This window comes from Trachemys scripta, chromosome 1, assembly GCF_013100865.1.
Source record: "Trachemys scripta elegans isolate TJP31775 chromosome 1, CAS_Tse_1.0, whole genome shotgun sequence".
NCBI classification, from domain to species: domain Eukaryota; kingdom Metazoa; phylum Chordata; order Testudines; family Emydidae; genus Trachemys; species Trachemys scripta.
In genome coordinates, this window is record NC_048298.1 from 236093990 (window position 1) to 236116361 (window position 22372).

At 39.7% G+C, this 22372-nt stretch overlaps 1 protein-coding gene across 2 annotated transcripts in view; it reads left to right on the forward strand.

Moving 5' to 3' along the window:
* LOC117870750 (E3 SUMO-protein ligase RanBP2-like) overlaps nucleotides 1-22372 on the forward strand; it is a 68722-nt gene that overhangs the window by 19968 nt on the left and 26382 nt on the right. For both annotated transcript variants that reach the window (XM_034758076.1, XM_034758077.1), the window contains exons 10-20: nucleotides 1587-1765; nucleotides 1848-2023; nucleotides 3233-3356; nucleotides 3810-3971; nucleotides 12478-12615; nucleotides 12690-12836; nucleotides 13718-13900; nucleotides 13982-14065; nucleotides 15316-15454; nucleotides 15669-15766; nucleotides 16328-21419. In XM_034758076.1, coding sequence (XP_034613967.1) covers nucleotides 1587-1765; nucleotides 1848-2023; nucleotides 3233-3356; nucleotides 3810-3971; nucleotides 12478-12615; nucleotides 12690-12836; nucleotides 13718-13900; nucleotides 13982-14065; nucleotides 15316-15454; nucleotides 15669-15766; nucleotides 16328-21419 — 6522 coding nt within the window. The remainder of the gene's footprint in view (nucleotides 1-1586; nucleotides 1766-1847; nucleotides 2024-3232; nucleotides 3357-3809; nucleotides 3972-12477; nucleotides 12616-12689; nucleotides 12837-13717; nucleotides 13901-13981; nucleotides 14066-15315; nucleotides 15455-15668; nucleotides 15767-16327; nucleotides 21420-22372) is intronic.

Below are 22372 nucleotides of genomic sequence, written 5' to 3' on the forward strand. Positions count from 1 at the left end.
TAAACACATGAAAAGACCTAGGTTTACAATTTATGATTAAAACTCTATCTACACAATATACATAAACATAAAATGTAAAAACTTAAATATCTTAGAAACAGTAGCCAATCAGTTGTTTTAATTGTCATATTTGAATTCAGCACATCAAAATACATAATAGCACGTTTTATCTCTGAAGCAGACGACTTCTCAAAAGTTGTAGACCAGTGCTATGGGGCTGTTTCACCGCAGTGCAGACTTTCAGGCTTAGGCTGGAGCCCAGGTTCCAGCCCATGCCTGGGAATCTATACTGCAGTGAAACAGTCCTGCAGCCTGAGCCCCGCAAACCCGAGTGAGGTGGCACGGGCCAGCCACTTGTGTTTAATTGCAGTGTAGACTTACCCAGAGTGTTACAGCTAAATACAAGGTAGAACAGATTGTTTGTTTGGCATAAGTAGTTAACCCCTTTCAAGGTGAAGTGGCCTGTTAACACCCCTCCAGTCACAGGGCGAGGGGAGCAGCTTGGGGGGTTGTAAACCATAAAGTGAGTCTCAGTTCAGTCTGTGATTTTTAGTGTCTAACAAAGTTCTGAATTTACACTCCCAGTCTCGTCTTTTGAAAGTGTTGTGCACGTTTCCTTTGCAGATGGGGATTGATAGGTCAAATATAGAGTGATTGCTTTATGAAAAGCATTCACCCATCCTGTAACCCACTAGCAATGTCCGCAGCTGCTTCCCCCTCCTTCCTTTCTCCCCTATGACTGGAGGGATATTAATGGGCCACTTTACCTTGAATAGTCCCTGGAAATATGTTAACTACTTATGCTAAGCAATCTGTTCCACCTTGTATTTAGCTGTGATGCTCTGAGTACATTTCCCAGACCTGAAGAAGAACTCTATGTGAGCTCAAAAGTTTGTGTGTCTCACTAAGGCCTTGTCTACACTGGCGCTGTACAGCGCTGCAACTTGTTGCGCTCAGGGATGTGAAAACACTGTCTGTGTCGTGTGTCCCCCCCGTCCCCCCCGTCCCCCCTCCTCCGAGTGCAGCGCTGTAAAGCACTAGTGTGATCAGAGCCTGCAGCGCTGCAAGCTACTCCCCTCGGAGAGGAGGAGTACATACAGCGCTGCAAGAGTTCTCACAGCGCTGGCGGCGCGACTACACTTGCGCTTCATATCGCTGCTGCGGCAGCGCTGCCGTGGCAGCGCTGTGAATTCCCGAGTGTAGCCAAGGCCTAACAGAAAGTTGGTCCAATAAAAGATATTACTTCACTTACCTTGTCTCTCTCATAACCTGGGACCGACACGGCTACAACAATACTGCATAGATAAGATGGTGATGGCATTTATATATTTAAAATAAAATTATTCTCCAGAGATAATACATGGGATCTATTTGCCTCTGAGGAATGGACTTGGGGGCTTAGTCATAGAAAGAGAAGTAGATTCAAAGGCAGGAAACCAAAATGTTTGGCTGGATTATCATTTTTTAAAGTTTTCATAACTTAATAATTTTTTAATGGAATAAAATGCAGTTTTGATAAGATTACTGTTTGCACGGATACTGCTGATACAGACTTTAGAAGTAAACAATCATTTGTTTCTGTTTAGGCGCAATTCGAGTGCACAATGGTTGTCTCCAGCACCTTACGTGGCTTGGTTTACAGTGGAACTCCATGTCAATCTTACCTGAAATACGCAAATGGTTAAAACAACTTTTCCACTTGCCCCAGGAAACATCAAGACTTGAGACCAATGCTCCTGAAACAATCTGTATATTGGACCTTGAAGTAAGGAAACAGTTTAAGCACTGAAATTTACTATGCTATGGAGAATTGCACAGTATAACATGTATTTATTTTATGAAAACAGGTATTTCTACTTGGAGTGATATTTACTAGCCACTTACAATTACAAGAGACATTTAATACTCACTACAGTTCACATCAGCCTCAATTTTTACCTCTGCCAGTGAGCAAACAGCTCTGTAGTGAAAGGCAGAGATCCTGGTGGGATGCTGTTAATAACCTTATTCACAAAAAAACAATGTAAGTGGTGTTCTTATTTATTTATTTATTTATTTATTTAAACATTTTACTAAATCTAAGTCACTTCCAGCATGAGAATCTTAGTACTACTAATCAGATGACTGTAGACTCTTGTAGCATGTACTTCATTATTTCAACACCTTCAATCTTAGACACTCGAATTTTGATAGTAAACATTTCTGAGAGTTTTGAAAGAGACTTCTACGGTATTTCTATGCTGCAAGTGAAGGTGTCATTGTACCATGGGAAGGCTATCTTTAAACTAACCAGTAAGGGTAACAATAGTACTGAAAATGTGGTGTCACGGACTCCAGCGCAGGATAGTAACACAAGTAACACTTGGGCAGCTAGCCCAAATACAAGTCCATGCCTCTTCACAATTGTTGTCACCCATGATTAAAGCTAGTAGAGTATACCTACCTGTGGTACAATCACAGCTGTAGTTGCAGTGGCAACATACCTTTAGAAATGGATTGGTGTATGTAAAGGGATTCACTCAATGCAGGAGCATCTCCTTGTGGCTGGGCGTGGCATAGCAGCTGACTCCCTGTGTGGTGACCCCTGCCCATTGTCGCTTCAGTGGTCTCTCTTCCCGCAACTTAGCCCTTCAACCAGGTTACATTTTAGTCCATCCCTTCCTGTGTAAGAGTCCGATGACGTTATAGCAGATCTTCCATCTGTCACTGGGCTCTGTTCTTACATCCCTTACCTCAGGAGGTTTCACTTCACCTTCCTCTGTGGCTGGTAGAGGAACCCAGACCCTGTAGCTGGCAACCAAGGTCTACTCCCTCAGACTCCTTCCTGCCTCCCTGGACTGCTTCCTACATCTTTTATTCTCCAGACAGTGCTTGCAGACTCTTTCCCTGAAGCCCTTTTCTGCTGCAAACTTACTGGCTTTATAATTACCACCCATTCCCGCTCCTATAGGGCTTCATTATCAATTATACCTGGCTTTCTCTTTCTGTCAGGTACTACCAGTATGTTAATTGGCCTCACAGGCCTATCTAAATCCTTCAGGGCCTGTGTGGGGTGCACACCTTGATCAGGATAGTTCTGCAGGTATATGGCAAATGGGAGGCAAAAAAGGGATTAAAACCAATAATCTGCATGATATTAATAATTTATCTGCATTATTGTAATGGATTGACAAGCAAAAGTTTTCCATAAAACAGAGCAGGCTAATTAGGAAATGTGTCCATTACTTTTCAGACCAGGAACAGCAGCAAAATTAAGACTTCTAGTCCAGCATGAAATAAACACTCTCAGAGCACTGGGGAAACATGGACTTCAACCTGCCCTAATTGTTCACTGGGCAAAATGTCTTCATAAAACAGTAAGTTGGCAAAAATATTTTTACCTTTATTATAACTTAAATAATTAACGCTGTAACTTAATCTTTATAACTTACATATTTCTGTTTGGCGTGTTGTGCTAAGAATGATAAAATATTTTACAATTTAGCAATTAGTAGAACTAAACTGAAAATGTAGTAAATATTCACTTGATCATGTTATGCCAAACGAAATAACTTTTTGCATTCCTTTTTCCAATAGTCATTTGGTATCCTTTTAAAATCTCACTTTTTTTGTAGCTACATGTATTGCATGCGTTATGTAGGCTTGTACAGAGACTGGATGAGACTCACCTGAGGAGTCAGAGGTGCATAAGACAATACCAGAGCTTTTGAAGACTGTCTGTATTTGAAGCAAGTTAACAGTTTGAATAATATCTAGTAATAGCTGAAATTCCTTAAAATAAACACTCTTCTATTCTGCTTCCTTCACAGGGCAGTAGTCTAAATTCTTTCTATGACCAAAGGGAATACATTGGACGAAGTGTTTATTATTGGAAAAAAGTTTTGCCTATGCTGGAAATCATCAAAAAGAAGAAAAGTGTTCCTGAACCTATTGATCCTTTGTTCAAACACTTCCATAGTGCAGATATTCAGGTACTAACATAACTAGCTGGATTAGATTGAGGGGCTGGAAGCAACCTGAAACCACTCTGTTGTAGAGCTGTGTAAATAACTGTTGTTGAGGAAGGGAGAGAGGTGATTCACTGGCAGTTCTGAAATCTTGTTTTGTGTCAATCCAAAGCACAATATTTTGTGAACTAAAGTTGGAAGGGACTTCATTTTGGGTCAACCAAAATGTTTTGTTTTGATTTTGGGCACTGTTAACTTTTTAAATAAAAGGAAATGAAATTTTGGGCTAGCTTCATAAAATCCCAGAGGAAGTAGTACTGGTGGCCACATTTACCTAATAGCCTAATGGTTAGGTACTCACCTGGGATGTGGGAGACCCAGATTTGAATCACCTCCCCAGAGTGGGGATTGGAACCCAGGTGTTCTCCCTCCTTGGCCAGTGCCGTAACCATCAGGCCATAGTGTCTCTCTGGTTTAGTGACTATTGATTTATATTAAGTAGAACCGCTACAATAGGGATCTGGGTCTCCCACATCCTGGGTGAGTGCCCTAACCCCTGGGCTGTTGAGTAAAAGGGGTTTTGTGACTCTAGCTTGACACTTACAAAACTATGTATGCAGTGTAGCTGTAGCCAGATTGGTCCCAGGATATTAGAGAGGGTGGGTCAGGAAATTTCTTTTATTAGTGAGAGAGACAAGCTTTCTCTGTTGGTGAGAGAGACAAGCTTTCTAGTTCACCCAGAGTTCAAGACCTGTGTAAGCTCTAAAGCTTGTCTCTCACACCAACAGAACTTGGTCTAATAAAAGATATTACCTCCCCCACTTCGAAAACTGTTTTTTGACTGAAACAATTAGTTGAAATAGACACAAATTCACAAAATGTTTCCCTCAACTTGAATCTGCATTTTTCAGCTAAAAAAAATTTTTGATTGAAAAACTTGACCCAGCTTTACTCTAATGCTTCAAATGAGTGCAGAGTTCTGATTTCTGGTAGGGTTTTGTATATTTCCATGACTTGGTTACTGCCTTAATTTTTTAGCAGCTTTAATAACCTTGTCATAAATTTTTCCTAATGCCTCATTTAAGCTTGATCTTCCAATGTCAAGCTGTTGCTCATTGTCTTGTGTACATAAACTGTGCTATTAGAGTAGTACCTTCCTTTCTTTATTTTTGAAAAATTACAAATTTTTATGCCTTTATACTGTGTCCTCTCTTGTGATAAGTAAAATAATTTGATCTTCATGTTGCATGAGTGGGGCCCTACCAAATTCACGGCCATGAAAAATGCGTCACGGACCATGAAATCTGGTCTCTCGTGTGCTTTTATCCTATACTATACAAATTTCACCGAGGAGACCAGTATTTCTTAAATTGGGGTCCCTGACCCAAAAGGGAGTTAAAGGAAGGGGGGGGGGGGGGGGGGTGTCACAAGGTTATTTTAGGGGTATTGCCAGCCTTACTTCTGCACTGCCTTCAGAGCTGGGTGGCCAGAGAGCGGCAGCTATTGGTTGGGCGCCCAGCTATGAAGGTGGCGCCTCTGCCAGCAGCCTCGCAGAAGTAAAGGTAGCAGTACTGCAACCCTCCCTACAATAACCTAGCGAGATCCCCCCCCCCCCCCCCCCCCCTCTTTGTGTCAGGACTCCTACAATTACAACACTGTGAAATTTCAAGATTTATATAATTGAAATCATGAGATTTATGACTTTTAAAATCCTATGACCATGAAACTGACCAAAATGGACCATGAATTTTGTAGGGCCCTATGCATAAGGCATAATCTATTATCTTTCTGTGACTTTTTGTTTTTGTTTGGATTCTAGTTTAATCCATTTTTTTTACTGAAAAGCCCAGAGCTTACAGCAGTCTAGTTAGTCTTCCAAAGGCTTTGTAAAAATAAATGATTACATCATTGTTCTTATTAGAGACCTTCAGGCCTTAGGGAAAAGTAGTAGATAGATGTACCTTAAGGATTTATGCTGCTGCCCATCACTGTAGTATGAGTACTGAATCCTCACTGTTTGCCATGTTTATAATTTCTCAATGCTCTAGATTTTGTTCCATATAACTCTGTTATTAGGCTTTTCCCCTCTTTCTTTCCTTATTTTCTTGTCTTCCATTTCTGTACTGTATTGTGTTGGATGACATAAGGCTCCTGGATACATAGTTGCTTGAATTTATGGCTTACAGAGTTCAGCCAACTCTTTGCAAGGAATATTCTTAATTCTCCCCTTTCTAGAGCATGTAAGTAACTTCATGTGAGCTCCCAAGTGTCAGCAATTCAACACTTGGGCCAAATTCTCTGCTAGTAAAACTCAGTGAGATGTGAAGTCAGTTTGCCAGAGGTTAAGCTATTGTCTTAAAACCGTTTAGGGCATCAACTCTCTTACAGTCAGGTATAGAGATGCCATGATATGAGAACCTGAATAGCATCTAGGTGTGGGAGGAAAACCCTTTTGATTCAGTTTAAGATGTGGCCAACATCTGTGCAGTCAACAGTGATTCTGGGATAAAGGCTTATTTGTATTCAAAATTGTCTATGTGAGTGTCAAGGATTAGTTAAATATTTTGTGATGGATGAGTCTGTTTGGGGCACGTGAAGCATACTTTTGGATCTTTTTTGTGTATGTGTGCATGAAGTATATAAGGATTTCTCCTAATGGAAATTGGGGAAGGAACTAGAAGGCATCTGACTTTTTTCTGGGAAAGAAAGATAGGAAGAATAGTAATAGGCCAACACTATCTCATCAGGAGCTTTTTAATGACGTGAACATCAAAAACGAATCCTACAAAAAAGTGGAAACATACAAATCGAAGGATGAGCGCAAAAGAATAGCATAAGCATGTAGGGGGGAAAATCAGGCCAAGGCACAAGTGAGTTACACTTAGCAAGAGAAATAAGGCAATAAGAGGTTCTATAAATGAATTAGGAGCAAAAGAAAGATGAAGGAAAGTGTAGCTCTGCCACTTAGCTGTGATGCAGGGCTAATAAGGGATGACATCAAGAGGGCTGAAATGTTTAAAGTGTTCTTTGCTTCAATCTTCACTAAAAAAGTTAATTATAACCAGTTAATTGACACAGTTAATATTAACAAGGGGGAAGGAACATATTCCAGAATAGGAAAAAACAGGTTAAAGAATATGTAGGTAAGTTAGGTGTATTCAAGTCATCAGAGCCTGATGAAATTCATCCTAGGGTACTTAAGGAACTAGCTGAAGCAATCTTGGAACAGGTAGTCATTATCTTTGAGAATGCATGGAGGATGGGTGAAGTCCCAGAGGACTGGAGAAGGGCAAACCTAGCACCTATCTTTAAAAGGGAGAATAAAGAGGACCCAGGGAATTATAGACCAATCAGCCGAACTTCAGTACCTGGAAAGATTCTGGAATAAATTATTAAACAATCAGTTTGCAATCCCCTAGATGATAAGAAGACAATAAGGAATACCCAACATGGGTTTGGCAAGAACAAATCATCCCAAACCAACATAACTTCTTCGATAAGGTTACTGGTCTAGTGGATAGCAGGGAAGCAGTAGATATGATGCACCTTGGTTTTTTAGTAAGGCTTGTGACACCATCCCATATGACATTTTCATAAGCAAACTAGGGAAATGTGATTAGATGAAATTAGTATAAGGTGAGTGCACAACTGGTTGAAAGGCTACTCAGAATAGTATCAATGGTTCACTGACAAACTAAGAGGGTATATCTAGTGGGGTCCCAGGGGTCTGTCCTGGTTCTGGCACTAGTCACTATTTTCATTAATGATTGGGTTAATGTAGTGGAAGAGTATGTTTATAAAACTTGCAAATGACACCAAGCTGGAAGGGGTTGCTAGTACATTGGAGGACAGGATCAGAATTCAAAAGGTCTTGGACAGATTGGAGAATTGGTCTGAATTCAACAAGATGAAATTCAGTAAAGATAAGTGCAAAGTACTTCACTTAAAAAGGAACAATGAAATGCCCAAATACAAAGTTGGGCATTACTGGCTAGGCAGTATTACCGCTGGAAAGAAGCTGGAGGTTATAGTGGGTCACAAATTGAATATGGGCCAGCAATGTGATACAGTTACATAAAAAGCTAATATTGTTCTGGGATGTATTAACAGTAGTGTTGTACATAAGATATGGGAGGTAATCGTCCCGCTCTGTGTGGCACTGGAGAGGCCTCAGCTGGAATACCGTGCCCAGGTCTGAGCACCATGCTTTAGGAAAGGTAATGGACAAATTGGAGAGAGTCCAGAGGATAGCAGCGAAAATTACAAAGATTTAGAAAATCTGAGCTGTGAGGATAGGTTTAAAACAAACAAACAAAAAAGCTGGGTATATGTAGTGTAAAGAAAAAGATGGGAACCTGATAAGTCTTCACATATATTAAGGGCTGTTAAAGAGGACTGATCAATTGTTCTCCATGTCCATTGAAGGTAGAACAAGTAGTAATGAGTTTAATCTACAGCAAAGAAGACTAAGGTTAGATATTAGGGGAAACTTTCTAATTATAAGGATAAACTCTACAATAGGCTTCCACGGGAGATTGTGGAATCCCCATCATTGGGGGTTTTTAAGAACAGGTTAGACAAACACCTGTCAAGAATGGTTTGTTTACTCGGTCCTGCCTCAGCGCAGGGGGATGGACTAGAAGACCTCTCAGGGTCTCTTCCAGCCCTATTTTTCTATGATTTAGTTGCCAATGCTGATAGAGCAGAATTTTCTGTTTAATACCAGGATAGTTTGAGATATGGTTGAGTAGAAAATGAAACTGTTCAGACTTTTGTAGACACTACTCTGGTTTTGGCTGAGCTTTTTCTGGAAAATTGGTAAAGTTGAAGGGACTGACACAGTGAAGATGTTTGTATTTGCATATTAAATTGAAGACTTTTTTGTTTGATTTAGTTGTTTAGGGTCTTATGCAGTACTGTTCAGGGCCCTGGGTAAGTATTTAGAGATTGAAGTAACAAATGATATAGAATGTGATGACATCATGTATGGAAACCACTGGTATTGAGAGAACACTTTTGGAGGAAGGGTTTTGACTGACTAAGATTTAAACTGCTTTGTGTGAATGCACATTTTCATAGACCCCCCACAAAAAAAAGAGCAGATGAGACTAGAGGACTAACACAGATACAAAATCCAATTTAGTCTGTACAAAATGGTTGTTTTTCATGACTTACTACTTATAGAACTTCATATTCATAATTAAATTAGGTGACATTTCAACACATCCAGAAAAATGAGCAGAAGGATATGTCTTGCAAACTGGCCGAACAACTGTTTTGTACTTGATCTCAGTATAATGACACACTCTGATGTGTGGTGTAACAAACGTTGCTTTTCCCTTGGTATTAGAGCAAGATATTTGCCATTTTATTTGAATTTTTTTTCAAAATGTGTAGCATGTGTAGTAATATAACTTAATGCTCTTCATCCATAAAATTCAGTGTTTTACAAAGATAGTGTAGGCTGGGTGGCCATCCCTCTGACAGTCTCTGAGGGAGGCCACGCCTCCTCACTGTCGCGTACCTGTAAAGGTGCTCAAAGGGGGGAATTAGCTTCATGTAGTGTTCTGATCCTCCAGCTGGGCAGAACAGTACGGCAGTCTTTGAGCCCTAGGCCCAGTCAGGGCTGGGCAGCAAAGCAATGGGTAAGCTCTGGTCTGCAATCGGCAGAGCAGCTAAGCAGTCTGAGTCCCAGTGGGGGTGAGCACCATAAAGTCTAGAGGCTTAGGTAAGAGTGAGCACCAAGAGAGTCTATGGGGCTCAGGTAGGGTTGTGTGAGGAGCACAGGCCTCCTGGCCTAAGGAGGGAGAGTACTGCCCCCAGGGATGGAGTGACAGGGGGGACGCAGGCCTGCCCAACTTCACCACATGCCAGCCCAGGACCTGAACAGTGGCAGAGTGGTCTGCCACTGGGTCAGCGGGGATCCACCTGCAACACGGTGACTCTGTATCAGGCCAGGTCCCAAGCAGACTGTTGCCTGGTTTCCCTGGGCTGGTTCCTACTCTCCCACTTGGGTGTACTTGTGTCTGTTGTCTTGGGGAGCTCTGGTCGGTCGGCAGGCGTCAGTCCCAGCAGCTCCCCGGCGTCTTGGTCTGCTGGCAGCCCGGGGAGATCCAGCCAGTCCTCAGGAGGCAGCTCCCCTGCAGGCTCCAGCAGCAGGCGGGATGCATCTGTCTCTTGTGGTGGCTCCACCACAACTAAGTTGCAAGGCCCACCTTTTGTACTTCCGCTTCCTATTTCACCCTCCCGCTCCTGTTGGGGCGGACTGGCTCTCCTGGTTCGGCCCACGAGGTGGCGTGTTGTGGTCCCTCCCTGTCATTCTCTGAGGAAGGTAACACCACCTTGCTACAGGTAGATAAACAGCATTTGCCCTATTTTAAAGATAAGGAGACTGAAGCACACAGTCTAGTCACTTAAGGAGCTAATAATCAAGCTGGAAATAGAGTACAGATCTCTTGGCTACTACTCTAGTTGCTTTTTAATTCAGTACCTCTTCCTTATCACAATGCTTCTCATTTCTGTATGCTTCATAAATAGTTTAGCTGAGGCATGCAGAATCGGAAATGCTGTAATGACTGAGTTCCATCAGTTGAAGAAACAATATTGCACCAAGCTTAAGTTTACTTTGCTGTGGGCCATGTTAGCCACATAATAGTGAAAGTCAAAAATTGAGAAATATTAAGTGGTGGTTGAGCAACATCAATATCCACCTTTGAAAACATGAAGGTATGTGAAATCAGACAGAAAGGGAGTGCTGTTAAGCTCTTTAAGCCTAAACTTTAGGCTTCATTTTAAAGGGACATCAGCTTGAAATCTAGTCTCTTTCAAAGTTAAAGATAGTTTCAGGTACTACTCATTCCTTAGTCCCCTTGTCATTAGTGAATTTTCTATTTATATAAAAAATTACACACACACTACATTTAAGGAACATTATTAAGATACCAAAGTTGAAAATTCAGATGTTAAGAAATGCCAGAGATGCTCTAGGTATATCAGGTTAGACACCTAAAGTTAATGGACTTTTGACTTCAATTTCTCTTATTTCCCCATCTGTAAAATAGGGATAAAGCCCCCTCATCACTGGGATGTTGTGAAAATAAATTCTTTAGTGTTTGTGAAGCACTCTCATACTATGGTGGGTATGGAAAAGCCCATGAAGAAATAATTCCATATTAAGTGCAGAGTTTGAGTAGTGTGTCTAGTAAAGAAGGTATAAGGAAAAACCAATGTGGAATAGCTACTCATTCATTGTGCAGTGTTCATCCTGAGCACAGAACAAAACAGGGATATTGTGGAAAAAATATTATGTGGTCATGAAAATAAAGACTGTCCTAATACATATGCTCAAAGGGCGGGGCTGAACTAAGGTTGCAAAGGCATTTCCTAAATTTAGTGCCTGAATTTGCAACCTTAATGTTTTTAATGTAGGGTTGTGTATGTAATTTCCTAGCTTTTAAAAAGGCAAACTGCAAGGTAAATTCTGCTTAGCTCCTGTGGCACTGAACCTCAGCTTGTTCAGAACAGGTGGAATTGTCAAGAACTTTGGCAGCAAAGTCGCAGCAAGTCTCCATTGAGCACATGCAAACTACTGTTCTTAATGGCTTGTAATTTGGCCAAATTTGGGCTGTTTTTCACCGGTATCTTAAAAAAGCACATCTCTGACACACAGGCCAACAGTCTGCCAAATTTCAAGTTTCTGCTCCAAAAGCATGGAGGCAGTAGAAGTGTTGGATTAAAAAGCTGTAAGGAATTTTTTATCATGGGAAAAACAATGTACGTTTCCTAACCTTGTTCTTGGAAATGGCTGGAACATTTGTGTTGAAATTTTCCAAAAAATTTCACCGGAGTTAGACACGAGCATGTAAAATTTCAGCCTCAACAGTTAGTTTGGCAAAATTTATAAGCAACTGAAAACAGGGTCTTATGGTTGCCTGACATTCCCCTTAGTTATTGGTAGTGCTACCAGCTCCCCTTATAACTTTTATCCCCAGATTCATATAGAAACTGAAATTGAGTAGACTCAAATTGCTGTCAGCTGCACAAAGTAAACAAGTCAAACAAGTTTTCTTTCAGTTTCAGTAATCTTAAATGGTAATAGTCCAATGGAAAGCTTAAGTGTTTAGATATTTTTAAAGTTGATAACATCTTTTCAAAATGTTACACAGTGGGGACAATTCAATTGGATTTCCATTCTTAACTTTTTTCCAGCTAATTTCATGTGACTCAAACGTGTGTGGGTTGTGGTGGGGTTTTTTTTTTGTTTTTTTTTTTATATTCCCTGTGCAGCAATAAATGTTTTAGAAATATTATTGTGACTATGAAACTGCTCTCAAAAATACAAAAAGGAAACATTGGTATCTGTTGTTTTTTTTGTTTTTTGTTTTTTTTTAAGTAAGGGGAAATAAACTTCCAGTAGGAATGCTTTTTTAAAGCACTTCCAAGAGCGTGAGGTTAAATGTACTTTGTATCAAGCAGTTGCCTAGAGGATGTAAGCTTTACTTTTAGTTTTTGACAGAACTTCTCTTTGTAGGTTTCTCAGGTTGCAGAATACGAAGAGGAGGCATATATAGCATTTGCTATGTTGGATGCAGTTGATGGAAAAACCGAGGATGCTTTGCTAGCACTTGAAGCTATTAAAAACGTTGTTTCTTATTGGAATCTTGCACTAGTAGGTGTAACTCTTTTATTTTAATTTTTATATTCTTAATACTGTATGGTAAAAATCACTACTTTGTTGGATAGATTTTCCAGAGAAAGGCTGAAGAAATTGAGACTGATGCACTCTCACCACAAGAACAAGAAGAGTGCAAAAGTCACTTGCAGAAGAGCAAAGACTATCTATTAAAGATCATTGATGAAAGTTTTACAGACACTTCAGTAATTGAGAAGGTATGTAATTTGGTTTGCTTTATCGTTCATTACTGATGGAATCCTTTGCGCCAGCAGGAAATCTCATGTTTTAAATTATCCTTTCAAAATTTGATAGGGCATTAACATTTTCTTCGGTGAAGTGTTTTTCTTTACAAACCAAATTCAGTATTTAAGAATGAACTATGCATTCAAAAGGACTCTGTGTAGTTTGTTCCTAAAATGCAGGTGGCAACAGTTCTTTTCTATTTTGGAAATATTTTGTTATGCACACTTTTTAAAAAGCTTTATTTAAAAAAATTGTGAATCAATACTGTAGTTAAGATTCTGAAATTGAACTAAAATAAAAAACTTTTATTTTTGGACAAACATTAGGCCAAGGTTAGAGTGGAGATTAAATATTTGACTGCATTTAACTCTATATCTTTGACTTAATCCTAATCAGTCATTGCTTACAAATACTCAGGTGGGGCTGATGAATCAGGAAAAGCCACATTTATATACTACTTCTGGTTAGATGAGTCTTTCTACACAAGTTCATGCAGAATTATATCATTTAATATTTTTGTCCTATATATAGTAATGACATACATCCAGAGTGGGCATTGAGTTTTGGAAGAGACAATAAGTCATATGTCATGTAAACAATAGTAGTTGACAATGGCAAAAGTTGTGGGAAACTGACAAGAAAGATTAGCATATTAAAAGGTAGGACGTTCAGGTTTTGCGTTAGTAAAAATATTTGGAATCTATTTGTTCAGATAGAGAAATAGTCATCTTGATACGTGGTATTTTTACATGAAATTCTGTTTTGCTAATAGTGCTTTATTACTCCAGTTGCACTTGAACTCAAAATGATAGTATATCCCTAAACCTCTTTGTGCACTGCAATTCTCTCCCAGTTACCAGTGTCAATAGAAACTGTTAAGGAGATGCTGGATACAGTAATTCAAGAACTTGGGGATTATGGCGAAGAAGGAAGTCCTGTCTTCAAGAATGGCCTATCCCGAACTGTAGATTCAGAATTTAAACACTCCACTCCATCACCAACAAAATTTTCTTTATCACCAAGTAAAAGCTACAAGGTATATCAAATAACACACACAATTCTTCTGGAATGTATTGTTTTTAATTAATGTGATAAGAGTCAATCATTGTTCTTTCAGTTCTCTCCCAAAACTCCCCCTCGTTGGGCAGAGGATCAGAAATCTTTACTTCAGATGATCTGTCAGCAAGTAGAAGCCATTAAGGTAAATATATCCTAATTGAGTTATTGTATCAACAAATATGTAGTGAAGAGTACTTCTAACATTGGATTTGGTACTGAAGTTAACATTAGATTACAAAGCTCAGGCTGTTAAAAATTTAAGTTAAACTTCCAGTGTGTGATGAGATTTCCAGTGATATCAATGGAATTAAAGTGGTTAAATCTCCGTATAATTTGAAGAGTATGGGGACAATTGTCACTGTATAGACATTTAATTTCAGAATCTATGAAATTAGTGCATAAGCAGATAAAGGCATCCTTCTGTGGGACCATACACTGAGCATGTGAATTCTGTTGACTTAAGAGAAGACTCTTGTATTTCTAAAACAAGACTTTTCTTCTCGCACCACTCAAGCCAAAAATGATAAGAGAAAGATGGCTTTTGTTGGATGGTTATAGAGGCAGGACAGAAGCACTATGTAAGGTATTAGTTTCAAATGTACTTAACGTTGAATGGGGTAGCTAGTACTGACATCTAAAAATGGGTTTAATTTGTTCAGCCTATTCTGTGCCAGATTGGTTCTTTTACCAGTTTATTTTATCTTGCACATAAGCAGTAAAGTTATGAAAGTGCAAAAGTAAAAACAAGAAATTAATTTTTGTTGTTTGAAATATAGTTAATGGTGATTAAATTATCACTGACCTTTCTCCATATTTTAATAATTTTCCTAACAATCGCACTGCTGCTGACCTGATAGAAAATTCTTATTCATTCCCTATTTCCTATGTTAGCCTTGTAAAATTACACTTGCCAGACAAGCAATTGTTTCTCCCTTTTAAAGGGCCTTTGTTAAAATAGGACACAATCTTTCAGATTGTCTCGTTGTCTTTTTATTGCCATCTCTAGATATTTATATAATGTTGAATATGGCACTTCAGATGTGTTCAGTTCATTTTTTGCTAGTACTTTTTTTTTTTTTAATCTTACATAATTGGTTTTGTGTACTGACTCGGTAGTAGACTATATTAATTCATACAAAGAGACCTCTTCAGTATAAATTGCTGTATATGATAAACAAAACCAGCTATAGTAATCTCTTCCTTCAAAACTGAGGCTTGGGTGTCAAGGGTATCTGGATAAAAATCAGAGTTTGTTAAATACCAAAGTAAAACTGAGAATTTTTAAGGCTTTGCATAGATAGTACTTACCACAAAGTAAACATCTGCTTTAATATGCAACAATACCTGTCTTTAATTTTAATGTAACACTATATAAATACTCTCTCCTGATAGAATGAGATGCATGAAATGAAACTCAATAATTCCAACTCCAACTTGTCATCTCATCGGTGGCCTGCTGAAGGCTATGGCACAGATACAATGTCAGATGGCTATCAGGGAACACAGAACTTTCATGGAGCTCCACTAACAGGTAAACTGGTGTTGAGAGTTTAATAAGTTACTGTATCTTGTTTTCAGAAGACCTTGGTCAGCTTTTAAAATTGCTATAAATTAGGCATTTAAGGTTTAAACAGTGCAAATGAGTTTAAAAATACCTTTCTGTTGAAAAGCATTACCTTTTGAAGATGGTTCTCTTTTGGGTAATGGCAAAATAGAATTACACTCTTTTTTATGTTCTCTTTTAGTTGCTACCACTGGCCCATCAGTTTACTACAGTCAATCGCCTGCATATAACTCTCAGTATCTTCTCAGAACAGCTGCAACCAATGTAACGCCAACAAAGGTGAGGAGAGATCTGTTAATTTACTGCTTTGAACTATAGTCTTTAACAATTTTCAGCTTCTATATGTGAAACTGAATCTTCCAATGAAGACTTTTAGGGATAACTTTGTGTGATATTCACACTTATGTGGATTATGCTCAATGCCCAAATGTGGATGACATACTGAGTGAGTTGTCTCAGATTCTGATGGTGCGGGAGGGGAGAGAACCATCAAGAGCAACCTCTTACATTCATATTTGAAGTATACATGCTCACTATAAGTTATCTTCTATTGAGAAAAGCTTTGACAAATCTAAGATCGGTTTCTCTGTAGGATGGGAAGAAGTTTTGGGAGTAGTAGGAAGGAATAGAGAAGAAACAAGCAGTATCTTCTCAAGCAGCTAGGTGTTTCTATAAAAAGGAAATCTTTGTAGCTGTTCTGCTTCACTTAATATTAAGGTCTATACATCTTTAAGATATAAAAATGAAAACATCAACAAACTTTTCAGGGCAGGGATTGTCTTATGTTTGTACAGGCATTATCATAGTACAAATAGAAAATAATAATCTTTCTGTTTTTAGGCTCCTGTCTATGGTATGAACAGGCTTACACCTCAGCAACATATATATGCTTATCAACAGCCAATGCATACACCACCACTGCAGAACACCTCTGCCTGCATATTTTCCCAAGAAATGTATGGTGCTCCTTTGCGTTTTGATTCTCCTGCTACTGGAATTCTGTCTCCACGTGCTGGTGATGAGTATTACAATTACAGTGTTCCACAAGCAAGCACAAATCCACCATTGCCTGAGCCAGGCTATTTCACAAAACCTTCAATTGGTCCTCTGATTCCAAAGTCTGCAGAATCAAAGGTGATAGAATTTGGGAAATCTACCTTTGGGCAGCCTGTACCAGCAGAAGGAACAAAATCCTCTTTCACAACGCCTGCGCAATCAACTCAACCAACCACTTTTAAATTTAACTCTAATTTCAAATCTAATGATGGAGACTTTACATTTTCATCACCTCAGATTGTAGCCCAGCCCCCCAGTGCAGCTTTTAATAGCAGTGAAAGCCTCTTGGGTCTTCTGACATCAGATAAACCTTTGCAAGATGATCGATACATGGGGCAAAAAACAGTTCATGATCATACAACTGGCCAGAGAAATGCTTTCAATTTTGGTAACAAAAATATTTCAGGCATTTCATTTACAGAAAACATGGGACAAAACCAACCTAAAACCTCAGGTTTTGGCAAGGGTGACATGTTCAATTTCCAAGATCCTGGAAAACCAGTGTTTGGAACCCCAAGTTCAGATCTGGCCAATAGAAGTCATGAAACTGATGGAGGAAGCATCCATGGTGCCGATGATGATGACGATGGTCCACACTTTGAGCCTGTAGTGCCACTCCCTGACAAGGTTGAAGTAAAGACAGGCGAGGAAGATGAAGAGGAATTCTTTTGCAACAGAGCAAAGCTGTTCCGTTTTGACACAGAATCTAAAGAATGGAAAGAAAGGGGCATTGGGAATGTGAAAATATTGAGGCATAAAATATCTGGGAAGATTCGGCTCCTTATGAGGCGGGAGCAGATTTTGAAAATCTGTGCAAATCACTATATAAATACAGATATGAAACTGCAACTAAATGCAGGTTCAGAAAAGTCATTTGTATGGCATGCTTTAGATTATGCAGATGAGTTTCCAAAACCTGAGCAGCTTGCCATTAGATTCAAAACACTAGAGGAAGCAATGCTTTTCAAGCATAAGTTTGAAGAGGTGCAGAATATTTTGAGAACCTCAGGATCAAATGTTGGTACATCAGCCATGCAGAGTGTTGGGACTACAAGAGAAATAGCAAATCAGGGTAGCAAGGAGCCTTGCAAAACTACTCCTGGAACCCTGAATTTTGGATTTCAGTTTAAGAAAGAGGAGATGTGGCAGTGTAATGTCTGCTTAGTGAAAAACAGTTTAACTGCTTCCCATTGTAGTGCTTGCCAGGCTCCCATCCAAAATACAAGCAGTTCTGTAAAGGGACCTGATGGCAAAAGCAATTTTACAGTTACGTCAGCTGCATCTACACCAATATCCTTTTCCTTTGGTAGGGAAATCCCATCCACCTGTACTACTAGTGGATTTGGGGAACAGTTTATGTTGAAGAAAGATCAGTGGGCTTGTAATGTGTGTCTGGTTCGAAATGAAGCTACTGATAAGAACTGCTCAGCATGCCAGAGTCCGAATCCAAGAAACAAGGAAATGCATGCTGTACCATTACCTGAAACTTTTGCAGCTTTCAAACCCAACACTGATGACACACAGGAGAAATTTGGATCATTTTTTGCTAAAAAAGGAGGTCACTGGGATTGCAATGTATGCTTAGTAAGAAACGAGCCCACTGCATCTAAATGTGTTGCCTGCCAGAATCCAAATAGAACTAACATGCCAGTATTTGGTCAGCAAGCTTCATTTAAAATTGGCCAAGGAGATGTTCCGAAGGCTACACAAAACGATTTTGGAGCTGCGTTCTCTAAAAAAGAAGGTCAGTGGGATTGCAGTGTGTGCCTAGTCAGAAATGAAGCAAGAGCTGTAAATTGTGTTGCTTGTCAGAATCCCAATTCACCAAGTCAGCCTGATGTGTCTGAATCTACTAGTCACGCGTCTCCTACTCCTGGAGTTGGTTCTACCACTGATGCAAGTAAACCCCAGAAAAGTGGATTTGAGGGACTCTTCACTAGAAAGGAAGGGCAGTGGGATTGCAATGTTTGCTTAGTACGAAATGAGCCCACTGCGTCTAAATGTGCTGCCTGCCAGAATCCAAATAGAACTAACGTGCCAGTATTTGATCAGCAGGCTACATTTAAAATTGGCCAAGGAGACATCCTGAAGGCTACACAAAATGATTTTGGAGCTGCATTCTCTAAAAAAGAAGGTCAGTGGGATTGCAGTGTGTGCCTAGTCAGAAATGAAGCAAGAGCTGTAAATTGTGTTGCTTGTCAGAATCCCAAGTCACCAAGTCAGCCTAATATGTCTACATCTACTATTCAGGCATCTCCTGCTCCCAGATTTGGTTCTGCCACTGATCCAAGTAAACCCCAGAAAAGTGGATTTGAGGGACTTTTCACTAGAAAGGAAGGGCAATGGGATTGCAATGTTTGCTTGGTACGAAATGAAGGCTCTTCAGTAACCTGTGCAGCTTGTCAAGCACCAAATCCATGTAATAAGCCTGTTGTTGACGCCCCATCAACTCTTAATTTGCTTTTAAGGCCAAATGTATCTGAACCGGCTGTAGGACAACTGGGAACAGGTTTTAAGTGTGACTTTTCTGAAAAAGGTTTTAAATTTGGCCATACAGAACAAGGAAAAGCACCTTCTTCCTTCACCTTTCAGATTCCTTCAGATACTGAAGTTAAATCTGCAAAAGAAGGATTTAGCTTTTCAATGCCTGTTCCTGCAGGTGGATTTAAATTTGGCATACAGGAGCCTAGTAAAAATATCACAAAAAAGGATGAGCCACCCAAAGAAAGTACCAGTGGCTTCTTAAACAGTGGTGATGAAAAAGAGAAAAAGGAGAATTCCTCAAAGGGTGTAACTGGTATCCAGTTTCATAACGTCTCTAACAAACAGAACAGTGATTTAGTTTTTGGCCAGAATAGCAGCACTTTCACTTTTGCTGACCTTGCAAAAACTACTTCTGAAGAAGAATTTCAGTTTGGTAAAAAAGATCCAAACTTCAAGGGTTTTTCAGGTGCAGGCGAAAAGTTATTTTCCTCACAGAGTTCTAAAGTGGCTCACAAGGCTAATACTTCTGATGATCTTGAGAAGGAGGATGATGCATATAAGACAGAGGACAATGATGATATCCATTTTGAACCTGTAGTCCAGATGCCTGAAAAAGTGGAACTAGTGACAGGGGAAGAGGATGAGACAGTACTCTATTCACAAAGAATAAAACTATTTAGGTTTGATCCAGAAACAAGCCAGTGGAAAGAACGTGGTGTTGGCAACTTGAAAATTCTTAAAAATGAAGTTAATGGGAAACTAAGAATGTTAATGCGACGTGAACAGGTACTGAAAGTATGTGCAAACCATTGGATAACAACTACCATGAACTTGAAATCTCTGTCTGGTTCAGACAAAGCATGGATGTGGTTAGCCAGTGACTTTTCTGATGGAGATGCAAAATTGGAGCAGCTGGCAGCTAAATTCAAGACGACGGAGCAGGCTGAGGAATTCAAACAGAAGTTTGAAGAATGTCAGAGGCTGCTGTTGGATATACCACTGCAGACCCCACATAAACTTGTGGATACTGGTAGAACAGCTCAACTCATACAGAAAGCAGAAGAAATGAAAAGTGGGTTGAAAGATCTCAAAACCTTCTTGACAGATGATAAAACTAAATTGACAGAAGAAGAGAATAAAAACTCAGCTTCACCCAGTAGTACCTCTGATTTAATTATAAAGCCACATGCTGAAAGCACTGGGCCTACTCTGGAGTGGGATAACTATGATTTACGTGAAGAAGCCTTGGATGATAGTGTAAGTAGCTCTGTGTATGCCTCACCTCTGGCAAGTAGCCCTGTGAGAAAAAACCTATTTAGATTTGGGGAGTCTACAACAGGATTTAATTTTAGTTTCAAATCTGCCTTGAGCCCATCAAAATCTCCTGCCAAACAGAATCAGAGCAGGTTGTCTGTGGGAACAGATGAAGAGTCTGATCTTACTCAAGAAGAAGAAAGAGATGGACAGTACTTTGAACCTGTGGTACCTTTACCTGACCTTGTAGAAGTGGCAAGTGGTGAAGAAAATGAGCAAGTTGTCTTCAGTCATAGAGCTAAACTCTACAGATATGATAAAGATGCCAATCAATGGAAAGAAAGGGGCATTGGGGATATAAAGATCTTGCAGAATTATGACAATAAACAAGTTCGTATCGTAATGAGAAGAGACCAGGTATTAAAACTCTGTGCCAATCATAGAATAACACCAGACATGAACATGCAACAGATGAAAGGAACTGAAAGAGCCTGGGTATGGACTGCATGTGACTTTGCGGATGGGGAAAGAAAAGTAGAGCTCTTAGCTGTGCGATTTAAACTACAAGATGTTGCAGAGTCATTTAAGCAAATTTTTGATGAAGCAAAGCATGCCCAAGAAAAAGACACCTTGATTACACCTCTTTCTTCACGTGCCAGTACACCAAGAGAGTCTCCATGTGGCAGAATTGCTGTAGCTGTACTGGAGGAAACTACCAGGGAGAGAACTGATCTGAACCAGGATGGCGATACCTCTGATGTGACTGTAGAAGTTTCAGAGGTGTCGAGCACTTCTGAAACGCCAACAAAAACAGTGGTTTCTCCTCCGAAGTTTGTATTTGGTTCAGAATCGGTCAAGAGCATTTTCAGTAGTGAAAAGTCAAAGCCATTCACATTTGGAAATACTTCAGCTACAGGATCTCTATTCGGTTTCAGCTTTAACTCTCCTTCAAAAAGCAGAAGTGAAGAGGATAGTTCAGTGTCTCAAAACATAATGCAGAGAGAACTAGAGCTTACAGTAACTGAGCCTCAGGAAAGCTACACTGCCAATCAGAAGCCTACAGACAGCAAGGGAGAAAATTACTTGGTTACATCAGCAGCAGGATCCTCAAATTACACATTTAAAACACTAGAAAAAGGTAAGCATTGCCTGAATTGGCAACTATTTATACTAAGTATAAATTTTACTTTGAGAAGATTATTGAAAAATTTGTCATGGAAGGCAGTTAGTGGCTTTTTGTTGCAATTCAATGAAAATACTGTATATTGTGTCCCAGTAATAAGAGTAAACTGTTCTCTTCAGTAGTTGAATGCAAACTTCATGTTTCTTGCAAATACCTCTTTAGCTTAAAATCTTATGGTTTTGTCCTTTGCTTACAGTTGTTCTCTTTGTGCATGGTGAGGGGGCAAGGGATGTCTGAACTACTGTGATATGTCAGCATAATTCATGATTTCAGCTATTTAAATCTGAAATTTCACAGTGTTCTAATTTTAGGGATCCTGACCCAAACAGGAGTTGTGGGGTAGTTGCAAGGTTGTCGGGGGGGGGGGGGGGGGGGGGGGGGGGCGGGTTTTGCAGTACTGCTACTCTTCTGCGCTACTGCTGGTGGTGGTGCTGCCTTCAGAGCTGGGCAACTGGAGAGCAGTGGCTGCTAGTCAGGAACCCAGCTCTGAAGGCAGATCTGCCTCCAGCAGCAGCGCAGAAGTAAGGGTGGCATGGTATGGTATTGCAGAAACTTGATAGCTGGTGCTTGTTTACATGTATTGGATAGATTGATAAACAGGTACAGCAGGCAATGCAAATATTTATTAGCTGATTGTGATCTCTAGATATTGGAGACATACACCTAAGAACATAGATATGTTTATGCCCCTCTAAAAGTCCAAATAAACACTTAAACCCACAATTTATTTTCTAGGATTTAATTTTAGTCTTTTTAAATCTAATCCAATGGCCTTTTGGACCAGCACACCTTCCTTCCAACCTGATAGTAAAGGTATTTACACACTGCACTGAATGTGTGATGAAATCACTCTTTAGCTGGTACTGACAATTGCCCAGTTGTGGCAAAGCAGTTGGCTATATAATGGT